Source organism: Aythya ferina (assembly GCF_964211825.1).
Source record: "Aythya ferina genome assembly, chromosome: 1".
Taxonomy (NCBI): Eukaryota; Metazoa; Chordata; class Aves; order Anseriformes; family Anatidae; genus Aythya; species Aythya ferina.
This window is the reverse complement of record NC_140296.1, coordinates 178,339,468-178,355,261: the sequence shown is the minus strand read 5'-3', so window position 1 is coordinate 178,355,261 and position 15,794 is coordinate 178,339,468. Positions and strand designations below refer to the sequence as shown.

Below are 15,794 nucleotides of genomic sequence, written 5' to 3'. Positions count from 1 at the left end.
AGTTATGCTTCCTAAATTGTAAAGCAATAAATGTTGGGAAATTATTATATTATCACCCCTGCATTTTGCATGTCTATTAGCAAACATAGAAAAGAGCACGATTGATTAAATCTGATGAACATTGAAAAAAAAAAAAAGTAATTTCAGTCATTATGGCATTACTTTGCCTATGTAACAAATATTGATTATGCTTGATTTGTTTATTGGAGTTTGTTTCTTCAAAATTTGGTTGAATAATTGTATTACTTTGTATAAGGTGAAATGATGCTTTGTAATGAGATGTCCCTGTTTTTCTGATGGATAGGAAGAACCATGGTTGCATCTTTTTTTACATACCAATGAAGGCAGTGTTGTGTTGAAGTAAATGAAAAAATTAAGTTGTAGCAAGTATTACCAATTGACATTTCTCCTAATTGACGCTTCTCTAACTTTTTTTTCCAGTTAAGGTCTCTGTCCATCTCTATTGAGACAATTTTGATCTGACGTGTCATTGTAGTTACATTACATCAGTAATAATTTGCTAATTCTTTTTCATGGGTAGTTGTTTTCTCAGCCTTCTGGATTTCTGGGTGTTGACACCATTCCTAAATACATTAATAGTTTTGATATTACTAAATATAATAACATGATATAATAGCTTGTAATAATACAATAATATAGTAATAATATAACATAGAGTAATAATATAATAGCTTGATATAACTGAACTTCCTCTCAGTTGTCTTACCTGTCAGGAATGCATATATACTTGCAAACATACAAAGTTTTGAAGAAGTAATAATGATCACAGTCTGTTTGAATGTCTTATTTTCCCTTGTTTTATTCTTCGCTTTCAGGTCTGGCAGTTTCTCTTCAGCTGCTTCATGGAGACATAGAACAGATTCGGAGAGAGTATACATCCATGTTTACCCATGGAGTATCCATAACAAGGAAGCTAGGTTTTTCCAATATTATCATGCCTGGTAAGTTTAAAAGAAAAAAAATTCCATAAGCAGCAGGAGGAAGAACTAATGAGAAGTTACTGATCTTTCAGTTGCTTTCGAAACAAGTATATCATTCTAAAAATCCTTAAACTTTTCCATAAACTTTTTTTTTTTTCTGATATAAACAAAAGAAAGCTGTATCCCAGAGGCCCCATCACATTAGATAATTACTACATCAATTTCAAAAGGGCATACAGTTATAGCAGTCTCTTTTTGAGAGATGAAACCCTACTTTATGGAAGTGGAGATGACTGAATCCAAGACTGCTGAGCTCTGCACAGAGAAGGCAATAACCGGCAGAACATTATGTTCTTCAGAGCTGGTTACTTCCTAAATAAAGATTCACAAACTTTTCCTGACACTGTACAGCTTCTGGTTCCACCAGGTTTGTGCCTCAACTGATGAGACAGAGATACTGGAAATAGGTCATTGTAGGGATGTGGGGATGTGGAGACTTTATTTTGAGCAGATTGTAGGATAATATACTTCAACCTGTTTAAGTGCTTGAAGGAAGAAAGGTTGAAAGAATGTGTCAATATGTACATGAAGAAGCAAATATAGGAAGAAGACAAAGGTAATATCTATAGTTCCTTCCAATAAATTATTATTTTTTTTAAGTTTAATGGGTTGCAGGAAGTTATACAGACAGTATCTTTTTAAAGGAGAAGCACTCTTACAAGAAGATGAGTTAGGAAAGATTTTTGTATTACTGAGAAATGTTGGAGGGAGGAGCTCACATCTTTGTTTCAGCTCTGAGTCCACATGCAGTGCTTTGACTCTCTCAGATGTAAGTCATCCTCAGGACTTGGAGTTTTTTAATAGGGACTATTTCTTCTTTACAAATACATGCTTTGCATTCCTTTATACATAAATCAGAAGAAAACTGAGGTTTGAGGCAAGAATATGTAAGCTTCAATGCTTCACTAATCAAGGAAGTCATAATAGGCATTTAAAACTTAGTAATGAGACTCGGCTTTAGCTATGGGCATGTATTTCTCTTGAATTTCTGCCTGAAACTTGACAATTGAGAATTCACTCTTGTGTTCTTACTGCCAATTAAACATCCGTCCTTCTGCATCCCTCATCAGTACTACTAATCACTTAAAATTTTCACAGAGCACAAGTTAATAAAACAGGTTTATTGTTATTATGAAAATATTCTGCTGATGTCACCATGATATTTAGAACAGTAAAACGCATGAGTCTGGTGCCATTTAATTTAGAGGTAGATTATATACTCATGTTTAATGGAAGTCTTCAATCAAAGTCTTAAGGCTTTTAAGCTTTTTTTTTTGTGTGTGTGACTGTTGAATTTGTCTTATGACTCAAATGTGTATTGTAGATAATACATCTGATAACAATGGAAGCAGGTTTACAAAGCTACAAAAAGCACAGTATAATTCCCATTAAGAAACCTTTCTCCATTTACTCATTATTTATCTATGATTTAATGGCCTTCTTCTCTGTTATCAAATTTTCTCAGATCTTTTCTTAGTTCTCATTTTCCATTTGTGAAATAACTCGATGTACTAAACTGCTAAAAGCATCTTATAGCAGAGAACTGTGTAGTGAGCTGCTCGAGGAGTTTTCCAAGCCAAATTCAAAGAAATGCACATGCTCATTTTGTCCTTTTTTATTGAAAAAATAATAGATGGATTTTGGTGTACTGCTTTTTTGGTCAAAATGTATGCATACCTCAGTTTAGAAAAAGTACAACTTTTAGTCAGTGTTTGCTGGCATAGAGGAGATTTCTCCTAAAAAGAAATAATCATCTCATTCTTCTAACGACAAGTTCCAAGGGCTAACCAGAGCAGTGTGCTCTAGGCAGTGAAATGCCTGCAGGAGCCTAGCCTTTGAAATGATTTTTTCTTTTAAAGCTCCCCTTTCATTTTGTTTCTCTCTAGTGTCTCTTTTCAGAGATGAATGAGAGAACTTCATCTTTTGCCACTGGAAATGGTCACTAATTAGGTCTTTTTTGTTGTTTTTTGTTGAAATTGAATGTGTTGCTCCGGCTAATTAGCACTTAGGTTAGGGTTCTGAATGAGACTGTCTTGAATTACTTAGTAAGAAATATTACATGCTGCTAAACTGAAGTATCTGTTGTATGAAGTGCAAGATTTTAAGTCCATCTCCTATTTTGGCATATTTAAACTCTAACTGACCTTTGTTTTACATTATATCAGTCCTTTTCTTTTTAGAGGTTTTGCTTCTAAAAGTAACTGGGATCAACATAGGTGCCATACCAGAGTCTTGATGACAATAATAATGCATATTTTTCATGGCGCAATACTTTTTATGTCAGTGGAGACTGACAAGGTGAAGCTTCTTTTCAGGACCAATGGAATTTTTTAATGAAGAACTTCAAGTGTTTTAGAACATGAAGTAGATAAGTAAAAAAAGGCATACATGATTCAAAAAAGGCTGTGAAATAGGTAACTCACTCTATTCTAGATGGCAGAATAAGGAAAGGAAGTAAAAATCTCCTCTTATGAGCGTAATTGATATACATTTTCTAGGTTTAACAAGGATATAAGGGCAGGCTACGTGCAACCACTAGTACTCCCCTTTCCATCATCCTTGTGTGGCAGTCGGCAGATGTGCAAGCCGATATTCTTGGAAAGCTTTGTACCGCATCAAAGGACAACTGTGCTTACACTCTGAATTTCTATTTTAACAGTTCAATGTCTCCTGAAAGGGCAGATAGCCTCATAGTTACTTACTTATGTACATCAGATGTCTATGAACATGCTAAACTTTTTGAGAAATACTTTAAATTAATGTACATAGTAGTTGGTAGAATGTGAGAGCCCTTTTGTATATTTCTATACATAACTGTACCTGCTTTTTCTGCTTTTATATTCTGTACTCATGGAATTTGGTTTCAAATTTAACTTGGAACATCTGCATCACTGCCTGTCATCAATACTGTGTATTATGCTCACATGTTCTGGCACATATGCATACACTTGTGTGCATCTGTGTGGAAGATACCTAATTCCTTAAAGAAGCCTGATCATTAGCATGTGTTGTGTGAATATTTTAGAATCAGAATAAACCCTAGGACAGGTGTTTGTCTGAATGAAGATTTACTGGAGGAGCCAGAGCTCTCTGCCAGGGCTGCCAGTTGTAAACAGACTGTAAGCTATCATGTGGTAATCATCTATATAGTTGCACATCTTACTTTGTTGTGCTTGTCAAACTAGAACTGCATCTGGTTTACTTTATTTAAGCTAGAGTGTTATTAATAGTGCTACTGTTGTTAGTATTTGTCTTACTACGTGGTACAGCCAAAATACATTCAGTGTGAGACACTAGCGCATAAAGCAAACAAATCTTGTGGATTTCTGTAAGAATTATTTTTTCACTAAGAAATACACTTAAGCCCAACCATTATTTCCTGAAACTCTACCTAGAAATTTATTCTATGTAGCTTTCTATATATTATAACAGAGAATTCTGAATTTAAACAGCTAGAGATGTACGTTTGAAATAGTATATATATTTTATAGCATTTCACCTCCAAATGCCTTAGTCCATAAAATGTACTGCAGAGTATAAACAATTGTCCTATTGACTGACATCTCAACAGATTTTCATAGACAGATACCATTTACCTATAGGCACCCTTTTTGGGTTTAGGATTTCAGCTGGTGGCATTACCACTGCTAAGATCTGACCACCACTTCCTCTGAGTTTGGATCAACGTTTATATTTCTTTCTGTCCATCCAAATTATTAAACTGTTTTGAAACTAGAAGAGGTTAAAGAATTGACAAGTCAGCACAATGGTATTACATTGACCATTGTTTTCCCTGTATGTAACTGTAAGTGGTCTACAATGCTGCTATCAGTATCTGTGCTAGTTAGTCCTGACCGGAATATTCTTTGTAATACTTCTCTCTGAATTTTTTGGTCCTCTTCTAATCCTGTGATTTCCCTTCACAAATAGCATAGCTAAAGATTCTACATGAAGCTGCAGCATTAATTTCTGTAATAGAATTTTAGTGCTTCTAGACTTCTCTTATGTCTGACAACAACAGAAGTCGTGTTTTGTTTCTCCGTGTTGTCTTTTATAACTATTTCAGCATATACAACGAGCATATAGCATATACAACGAGCTGCCTAGGATGTTTCAGTACTTTGATATTACATACAAGCTTTTGCATGCTTAATTTAGAAACAGTAACTTTTTTTTTTTTTACCATCACAACTGCATTGCTTTACATTTGTCAACTTTTAAATCCATGAGGTGTCCTTTAGCTCACCAGTTATAATATCTCACCAGAATTGTCTGTGAAAGCTTCTGAATATACTTACTACTCCTTCATCTAGATTATTAAAAGGTCTTTTGCTCTTTTCATGTGGATGTACACTCTTTCCAATCTTTCTTTCTTTCCCTTTTCAGAAGCTTTTAAATTGAAACTAGAACTAAAATATTTGTCTTTTTATACAAATGATCTCACAAAATGCTATCCATGTGATAACATGCATTTTTCAACGATGTGATTTTGACTAGAAGCATATTCCCCCTTTCAAAGCTTAGAATAAGAGTCTGGAGAGCAAAAATGTAAAGAAAGCTATGGAATCTGTTCTCGTCATCATGGTAAGTGTATGTGTCTATGTAGCTGTCAGTGAGCTTGGACTTAGTAAAGAGCTGTTGATTCTAGGAAGAGAAATTTATGTCTGACACACTTAAACATTTTTCTCCCACAAGGAGTGGTATGAATTTTTTCCAATCTTGATCAGCCCGTATGGAGTACAAACAGCCTAAATTTCCACCTGCCACTGTTTGCTGTTCTGATTTCCAAGAATCCAGAAATATGTATTTTTAATTACTGAAACTAATATTGCCTTGGATATATTAGTTGCACAAAATGTTTGAGTAATATTGTCAAGTAAAGACACCTTGAATTTTGACCTTTCACAAAACTGAAGCGCTCCGTGGGGAATATCCTCTGCTTTCAAATCCTATTTTAATACTATTTAAAATAGGACTTTGATCCTTTCTACCAAAGGAAAATCGCTGGAGAAAACAAAGATGCTAATATGTGACTCCATAGTTGGTTAGGCAAGTGCAAAGAACTTTTATATTGCTTTCCCTCTCCTTCCCATGGCGTCTGTCTTATTTTTTTGGTTCATTAGGAACTGAAGGAAAAATAGAAGAGGAATATGGAAAGGGAAGAAAAGCTAGAATTTAAATGAACTTCCCTCGACTTAAAGGTTCCAAATGAAATCTAACAAAAACAGGTGTTGGATTCTGCACCTGGGATGGCGATATGTACAGTGGGGGCGAGAGACTAGAGAACAGCCCTGCAGAAAGCGATCTGGTGGTTCAAACTGATGGCAAGTCAGCAGTGTGCCCTGGCAGCCAAAAGGGCCAGCCGTATCTTGGGGTGCCTCACCTTGACTACTGCGGGCAGTTTAGGGCACCACAGTGTCAGAAGGACATAAACTATTAGAGTGCCTCCAAAGGAGGGCTACAAAGATGGTGAATGGTCTAGAAGGCAAGACATTTGAGGAGCAGCTGAGGTCCCTTGGTCTGTTGAGCCCTGAGCAGAGCAGGCTGAGGGGAGGCCTCATGGCGGCCTGCAGCTCCCTCACGAGGGGAGCGGAGGGGCAGGCGCTGAGCTCTGCTCTCTGGGGACAGTGACAGGACCCGAGGGAATGGCATGGAGCTGGGACAGGGGAGGGTCAGGCTGGGGGTTAGGGAAAGGTTCTGCACCCAGAGGGTGGTTGGGCACTGGGACAGGCTGCCCAGGGCAATGGTCATGGCACCCAGCCTGCTAGAGTTCAAGGAGGGTTTGGATAACACTCTCAGACATAGGGTCTGATTTTTGGGTGGTCCTGTGTGGAGCCAGAAGTTGGACTCAATGATCCTTGTGGGTCCCTTCCAACTTGTGATATTCTATGTTTCTGTGAAGTGAAAAATGAGGAAAAGGGCCTTCCGCAGATAGTGTATTTGGAAGAGTAAGCTGACTTTCTTCTGAGCATAGAATAAGTAGCAGTGATATGTTGGAAGTATATGCAAGGCAGTTACGTCTTGGAAGCCTTTCTTCACTAAAACAGGTAAATAGCATTAGGACACTAACAAGTGAATGCATTAACTCTGAAAAAATAGTCTCAAAATCCTGTTAAATTCCTTAGAAAGTCAACAGGTCTGTTTTCTGTTAAACAAGATTGTAAATCTTTTACTCCCCACTGTTCAAATCAATTTGTTTTACATCTCACTGTTAGAAGGAAAAGCAAAGAGAAGTCACAGAGAACTTGGTAGATCTACATTTTGTTTGAAATCTGAAAGTTTTGCAGTTTGAGAATCCCATTTGTAAAGGGCATTTCATTTGCTTTGTCAGCTGCTTTCTGATGAGTTTTTTTTAAGGCTTGTTGAGAGTTTGTGCAATAAAGCTGAAATGTAAATTATGTTCTCTTGAGAAAGGACAGTAGGCTAACTGAGAAAAGGAGTCTGTTTTTTCCTCTTGGCCTTCAGTTTAAATGCCAAAGCTTACTAAATCTAATAGTAAAACAGTAAAACTGTTACCAAAGTCACCAATGCTCCTGAAATTCTTACACATTGTTCTAATTCTTCTCTTATAATATTACTGAGTCTTGTTAAATAAAAACTTGCTAGTAGTACAAAAATAACAGAAATTGTCTTATTTCTTTCTGCCCAGTCCCTGTCATGTACTGAAATGCAGCTGCACATTCACACACACACACCAAATAAGTTTTTGTCAACTGTCACCAAAAAGATCCCAGTTTTCTCTCATTCCTGAGCCATATGTGAATATTACTGACAAACAGTAATTATGGTGGGTCTGTGCTTCTTGCAAGTAGCAAAGTTGTTCTTTGCAGCAGTAAGCAAGAAGTCAAGATATTGCTAAACGGAGAGAAAGCACTGAACAGACATCTGACTGGTGGTTGTCACAGCCCTTAAACCTGACACACATGTTCACTGGCAGCTTCAGTCATGTCAATGAGATTTGCCCTGTTTCTAAAAGTATTGATAGTATTTCACCCTTCAGAACTGCTTTTTTTTTTTTTTTTTTTTTTTTTTTTTAAGAATACATTCACTGATATACAGCCAGCCTCTTTTTCAGTACTTTCTACAATGCTAAACAGAAAAGCAGTTGTGAAAAGCAATTGTTTCAGGAAGGGGATTTTACTTACTACAGTGATTAAATTCCTTGTGAAATGCAGTGTGCCTATATGTTCCTGACTTGATCTTTCTAAGAATGTCCTTCACTCAGATAACATCATTTTGCACTGTGATTTTCATGAATAGTGCCAAATTGCTTAACTTGACGTTATTTTTAAATTGACCTTTTTAATTAAATGCAGCTGTGAAGCTTGACTTGAAATTTTAATATGCTAGAGGAGGACAAATCATCAAAGTTCAATTGACAGAAGGGCATTAGCGAGTGTTTAGTAGTGCTATAGTGTTCCAGGACATATTTATTTTTTTCTCTAAACTGGTATATTAATAAATACATATATTTTGATTGTTAAAATATTTACAACCTCCAGGTTGAGACTACTGCAAATATATACCATCAGCTTGCAGTACAATACCAGCAGCTTGCAGTGAAATCTGAGCTATATGCTGTTTTGTTATCTGTAGTCAGTGTTGCATCACCCAGCTAGAGGGCCACCTTCTTTTGCATTGTTGCACTGCTGCAAGACACCTCTTCTGTCTTGTTCCCAGTGTTTCTGTAAACTGCCACCTACCATACCTGTACCCATGTCAGTTTGCACGTTGTCGTGGTTCCGCTCGAGTGGGCAGCCAAGCTCCACCACAGCCGCTCTCTCACTCCCCCTCCTCAAAGAGGAATAGGGAGAAAATATGTGAAAAGGGCTCAAGGGTTGAGATAAGGACGAGAAAATCACGCAATAATTATTGTAACGGGCAAAACAGACTCGGCATAAGGAGATAGTAAGATTTATTGCCTATTACTAACAAGCGAGAGAAGTGAGAAAACAAAGGAAAAAAAAAAACAAAAGCACCTTCCCCCCATCCACCCTCTTCCACCTCCTCCCCCCGAGTGGCGCAGGGGAACAGGGAAATGGGGGTTATGGTCAGTCTACAGCACTTCTCTGCCGCTCCTTCTCAGTCACTCTCGTCCCCTGTGCTGTGGGGTCCCACCCACGGGATGCAGTCCTTGATGAACTGATCCAGCGTGGGCTTCCCACAGGCAGCAGCTCTTCCAGAACTGCTCCAGATATGGGTCCGTACCACGGGGTCCATCCCTCAGGAGAAAACTGCTCCAACCTAGCTCCCCTACGGGCAGCAGCTCCTGCCAGGTCACCTGCTCCTGCGTGGGCTCCTCTCCATGGGCTACAGGTCCGGCCCGGAATCTGCTCCAGCAGGGGTCTTCCACAGGTGGCAGCCTCCGTCAGTGCAGGGCCACCTGCTCCACTGTGGTCTCCTCCACGGGCTGCAGCGTGGAACCCTGCTCCACCGTGGTACTCCATGGGCTGCAGGGGGACATCCTGCTTCACCATGGTCCTCACCACAGGCCTCAGAGGACTTCTGTTCCAGCACCTGGAGCACCTCTCCCCCTCCCTCTACACTGACCTTGGCACCTGCAAGGCTGTTCTCTCACTCCCTTGACTCTCCCGGCTGCTGTGTGGCGCAGCGTTTTTTTTCCCTGTCTTAAATATGCTCTCACAGAGGCGCAAAACAACATCGCTTATTGGCTCAGCTCTGGAAAACAATGGGGCCCTTCCCAAACATGGGGCAGCTTCTAGATCTTTCTCACAGAAACCACCCCTATGGCTCCCTGCTACCAAAACCTTGCCACGTAAACCCACTACACACATTTACTGGGCTAAAAAAGGAGTGGAAGATTTCCCGTGTTTTGTTTTTAATTTTGTTTTGCTTGTTGCTGTCAGAATATCAGCATGGATAACTTCATTGCTGCTAAGAGATACTGAATGTGTTGAATCAATCGGCTGGACAAAATGTCTCTGGTCCTATCCTCAAGTTAAAATCACCTTAAATGTGTTCGAGTTTTTTTGTTTGTTTGTTTGTTTGTTTGAGATCTCCTTACTGATTATGGCTACACAGTTCTCGCCCTATTCTACAAAGTCTTTTCAAGAGCTTTACTCTAATGTGTTTTGCCTCCACAAGATTTACATCCCACATAGTACCATTTTGTCTGTGCCATGTCCAGAGAGTTTCACTCCCTCAAACTGAAATTGTTTTAAGAGCTGTTCAAGTCACGTTTAAAGTATAAAGCACAGCAACTCATTAGCTTGCACTTTACAGAGATGTAAATTAACAAGAACTTTCTGTAAACCAAATACTGTTTTATGCTCCTGCTCAATTCATGGCTCTAAAGGACCTATAATTCTGAACAAAGCTTTCAAAAAGGCAGTTACTAACAAAAGCTCCCAGTGAGTTCTGTGTAATTATTTTCAAATTAGCAGCTGCTGTCAGGACAGTTTAGATTTGCACACTGTAAGCTGTAACTATCAGAGATGCTATCTCAGTCAAATACAATCACACTGTGTTTTGTTACAGCAGTAAATAATTGAATTGGAATTTATTTCACTAGAAAGCTTTCTTGAGGATGACTGGCAAACTAAACACTCTTTCCTTTCTAACCAAGACAGCTACCTTTGATCTTTGACAGCTATCTTCAGCTTGAAAAGCTTGTTCCATATTAATATGCTACAAGAAATTTTACAGTTCTGAATATGGTTGGAATATGAAGAAAGTCTTGCTGTTACAAAATCTGTGTTGCAATTACAGCTCACAGCTCCCTCAGTGGAACTTTGAAAACACTTTTGCAATGAGGGATCGTTACTTTGACACATAGATAAGGTACGAGTATATCTAGAAAAATAAGAGAACAAACAATACGTTCATACAAATGTTCTCGTGGTGCTTGTCCTGACCTGACCTTCTTCTCCCTAGTTATTACCTATGTTGCTCTCATCACCTGAGATGCAAGCACTGAAGCTTCTTTGGGCCAGGGGCAGCTCACATGCAGGTCCTGTATCTGGGGGTACGTCCTGTGAGCAGCAGGAGCAGCGGACAGTGCTTGTAAGCAGGGTCCTGAACAGTGATAATTCAACTTCCTATCTATGAAGGAAAGGTAGTCTGCAGAACCATCCCATAATGAAACTGCGGGGTGAAGATAATAGGACCCCTGAGTGTGCATTGTCAGCCTGCTAATTATTCCTGCCTAATTTCTCTTTTCTGTTTACTTAAAACTTGTGTTTTATTGTTGGCCGGTTCAGCAAGGCCAACCTTCATTACTTAAGCATGTCCTCCGTCAGTGTTTCTTGAGTTTGTTTTGGGGCTTTAATTGGCCTTTCTTTTGCTTCTTGTATTTGCCTCTGTCATGTAACTGGTACTGATCAGGTCTCCATCCTCCACTGCGGTTTAGCCCGTGATACCTCATTGCTAGTTGGATTGAGGTCATGAATGAAGCTTCTTCTGTTTCTTCTCAGGTCAGAAACCTTGAGCTGTAGTGTGCCTGGTTCGCACCTACATCTGGGGCAGTCATGGTTTGGAGTTTTTCCTCTTAGCCTATAAATAGTGCTTTCAAGATGTTTTTGCCAGGTCCAAGCTGAAATGTTTTGGCAGGACCATATGAAGAGGCAATTACTGCCAACGCTGTGCTGTACACATTTTGATTTAGCAACCCAGACATTTCAGTTCCTCACCTTTTACATACAATTAAATTCACTTACCAGACCAAATGTCCCTTCAGTGTGTACACTAAATACTTGTGCTGCATTGGAAAGTGAAGGCAGTATAATCATCCACATTGCTACAGCTTTACATTTTTTTTGTTAAATTCCATGGAACTGAGATTTCTATATTTCTCTAGCCCTCCCCGGTACAAGAAGTTCTTGTAGGAATGCTTCAGTCTATAGCTTCTAATATTTAAAAAAGTAGTTTTGATTAGCTAAACAGATGAAACGATGGACTGCTAACTTAGTAGTGTCAAGGTCTAATGGGTTGCTTCTATAATTAGGACAGAAGCTACTGATACCATTTTTGAACACATTGTGTTGTTGCCTGAAGTAAGAGCAATAGCGAACAGCTTCCCTAGATACACTCTTTGATCCTCACAGTTCTTCCATTTTTCCAAGAGACAGCTTATTCTTACTCCAACAGGGACTAATGCCAATATTTTTTTTTCTGCTTTGTTATTTGTCATCTTACATCTAATCTACAACAACCTTGTCTTACCTGTGGTTGGTTGTATCTCATTAACTTCGTTTTTTATTGGGATAGTTGGTAGAAGGTGGCTGTGCTAAGATAGGCAGTATTTTTATGCAGCAACATTATTCAGAGAACACAGAAATGCAATGCATAACTTCTTTAGTTTTCTTTTCTTCATCTTCTGTTGACTCAGTCCCTAACGCACATGTCTACAAGTGCCCTTTGCTTCCCAGGAGCCCTAGGTGGTTTAGCTTCACAAAACATGTTTAATGAGTCCTAGTGTGTGTGGTTCAGCTTCCTACAGCTTTTTCTTTCTCAGAAAACTGTATGTCAGTCCTAGAAAAGGCTGACTTATCTGGGATGTTTCAACTTCACACTGTTTACCTCTGTTATTAACTGGATGTCCACATCTACATGTTCCTTGCCCAGCCCACAAGTCCTGGTGAATTCAGAAAGCTTAAAGAAAACTGCTTCTGGTCACTCAGGATTGAGGTGATGGAGATGCTCTGTAAGAACAGGTGAAGATGAGCTGCCCTATGTTTCAAAAGAGAACCGCTCAAAAGGTCTAGATCTTCCACACAACTTCATTATAGGTAGCGGTAGGCTTGTCACGTTAAAGTTGAGCAACATTTTCCATGTTGTTTTCAGTCACTTATTCCTGTACCAAACTCTATGCTGAAAATAGCTGTTGCATGTTTTCACTGAAGCATATTTAGAAAAGGTGACATTGGTACTTCTGAATATTTAGCTGGAGTAAGCCTGCTGCTTTTTTCACCATGTTTAAAAGCTCATCATGTGTGATTGAGATTCAATTTTATAGGCATGTCTTCAACCAGTAATTAAAAACTGATTGACTCTAATGTCCGAGATGTCCCTTGCTTGTTTCTGTGTAAATTCTGCACTTTTGGTCAAATGTAAGACAGTAGAAAAAATCTCAGTACACACCCACCTAGGGGAGATTCATTTGAGTCATGCAGATACTTTAGCAGAAGGTACCATCTGTACTCACCAAAGTCTACCTCAGAACTTAGGTATTCAGCAGAATTTTGCCTTTCAGTGCTCCCTGTGGCCGCAATTGTCTCTCTTGGTGAAAACAAGATGATATAATGTGAGAATTATCCATCTGGTATACTTGTCAAGGAAGAAATACTATAGAAAAAGGATGCATATTCTTGTAATCAAATGTGTAATTATAGTTTTCAGAAATAAAAAAGATCCGTGAAAGGAATATAGATTAAAAAAATCAGACATTTGCTGATGTTTCAATACTTTATAGATCAAGTTGGAATTGTTTTTACTTGAAGGGGGTCCACAAAGGAATGCCCCAGGTTAGTTTTACACATAAAAATTCACTTTTTGGACAGAGAATATTTGTCAAGGAAGCTTGAAGCAACGGCATTTCTACATTTGGGAAGTAAAAGAGGTTAAGATATCTCCAGAACAATATACTGAGAGCTAAATACATTTTAAAAAATAGTTCCAAATATATTTTTGTATGTTTTTATCACAGTTTTCTTTCCTTTTTCCTTTCCAGATTGACGTTCACTTCCCAAATGCCTTTTCTTTTTTTTCAGTCAGCAATTCTATTTTCTGATAAGGCTTTGTGCTTGATTTTTACAACCCCTTTGACTTTTTAATCTTATGAGCTTTCGCTCATAATATGTTCACATAAATATTGTGCTACAGATTTGTCAGGAGCTTGGTTTTAAATTCTTAACCTTCCAGTATGCTTATCTGAACTGTACAAATTCAGCGTAGCTGGTTTTCGTACATTTTGGTTGCAAGGAGTGATCTCCTTTAAAGCAAAAGTGAAATACGTGTGAGTATAAATCCAGACACAGAAAGCCAAATCTAAACCAGAAACATTTTTGTAAGGATCACAAGATGTCAGATATGCCACATACATTGAGGAAAGGAAGTTGGTGTTTCATCTGCCTGATGCAGACAGTACCCGTGATATATAGCCTGGAGCTTACATTCTTTTTTGTTTAATTTTCCAGTGTATTTTAGTTGTTTCCCTTCTGCTTTTCTATCCATCTGTTTCCGTGTAAATCATCATATGTCATGTACGTCATTGTTTCTCTTATAGTGTGAGAGGCTTAGTTTCCTCTTGGATTTAATTTGCCTTGCATGATAATGGAGAAAATATGACTTTTTTTTTTTTTTTACAATAAGGTGACCCACGTGCTTTGATTTGCTCTGAGACATTGAAAACAGAATAGAGAGTCCTGACCGGATGTAGATCTGGACAAAAATGTCTGAACTATCCTCTCATGGCACTGATTGCGCACCCTGCAGAGGGTTCTGTAAGAGGAGAACAGGACAGGAATTATGAAGGTTCATCCACCTGTGTCCTTAGTCCCAGTGATTTGACTTCTTCTGACATTTACAATGGTGAAATTCAATGCATTTAGAACTTTTTAAAAACCTCAAAATGTAGACACCATTTTTAAAAGCCTGCTTAACTTCTGTAAAGCTGTCATTACATTTTTAGCAATGCTCTCTTATTTTTCATTTAAATCCTGTACAGTTTGCTCAGCTTAAAAAGGAAAGCGGAAAAAAAAAAAAAAAAAAAAAAAAGTGAAAACTCGGTTTTCACTGAAATTTATTTGGGCTAGATCGCGGAATTTGTGGTGAAAAGGTGTTTTTTGTTTTTGGTTGTGTTTCTGTGAGGACTCCTTGGAAAATGGAAAGAATTTCTTCCTGACAAATAAAAATCATGACAAAATGTAGCCCAAATGCACGCAGAATTCAGGTTAATCTTTAAAGAGATTGTGCTGCAACTACAACTTGTTTGATAAAACCAGTTATATTACAAAGCTTCTCTTCTTGATTTATGTGTGGATGTCATTTTTTCTGAATGTAAAACTCCTGAAAGTGACCAAGTGCCAGCACTGACTAGAAGCAGTCCTAGAATTAGCATCTGCCAAGCAAGACCCAGCACGTTGCGTGTTCTTTGCTATCCAGACTGTACTGCCCTCTAAAACTTCTATAATCGAATACTACTGAAATATAGAAATAATCAGAAACTAGTAGTTTTAAGGGTAATTTTGTGACTTGAATCCCGATAACATCTTTACGGATTCACTCGAAGGGCCTATCTAGCCAGCTATTGTAAACAGCCCCCTAAGGAAGAGACATGCATATATGCATGTATGGTAATGACCCCCTGGTGCTCCCCCTGCCTCCAGCTATTTTCAGCCCAAGGGATTTCCGGAGCTGCTTGTGACCGTCTGTTTCATATCCTTCAGTGGATCTGCCTTCCAAGACTTCTCTGTTCTCCCCATGAACCCTTACAAATTTCTGACATTCACAACATCCGTTTGAAAGGGTTTTTCTGCTTGTTTTTTACAAGTCTTCTGTCTATCACAAGAATAGCCACCACCTTTTGCTCATTTTAAACTTGGTTTCCATTGGGAATCAGAGACAGATTCAATGATTACACACTGTTATTAGTAATTTGGCTTTTTCATCCTTGACTTCACATAAAGCTCTTAAGTGAATACCATCTGGTCCTGGTATTTATTTCTATTCATGCTGTATATCTGTACTCTAACATCTAGCATCCTTGTTTCAAAAGACAATTAATAAGGTAATACAATGGCAGATTTCCACCACTTTTTATGGGCATGATTCTTG

The 15,794-nt window shown here is 38.4% G+C and overlaps 1 protein-coding gene across 5 annotated transcripts in view; it reads left to right on the top strand.

Annotated features, from left to right (window-relative positions):
• The window catches only part of DOCK4 (dedicator of cytokinesis 4), a 250,160-nt gene that overhangs the window by 137,848 nt on the left and 96,518 nt on the right, over positions 1-15,794 (top strand). For all 5 annotated transcript variants that reach the window (XM_084534619.1, XM_084534618.1, XM_084534617.1 and 2 more), the window contains exon 13: positions 837-962. In XM_084534619.1, the coding sequence (XP_084390745.1) occupies positions 837-962 (126 nt within the window). The remainder of the gene's footprint in view (positions 1-836; positions 963-15,794) is intronic.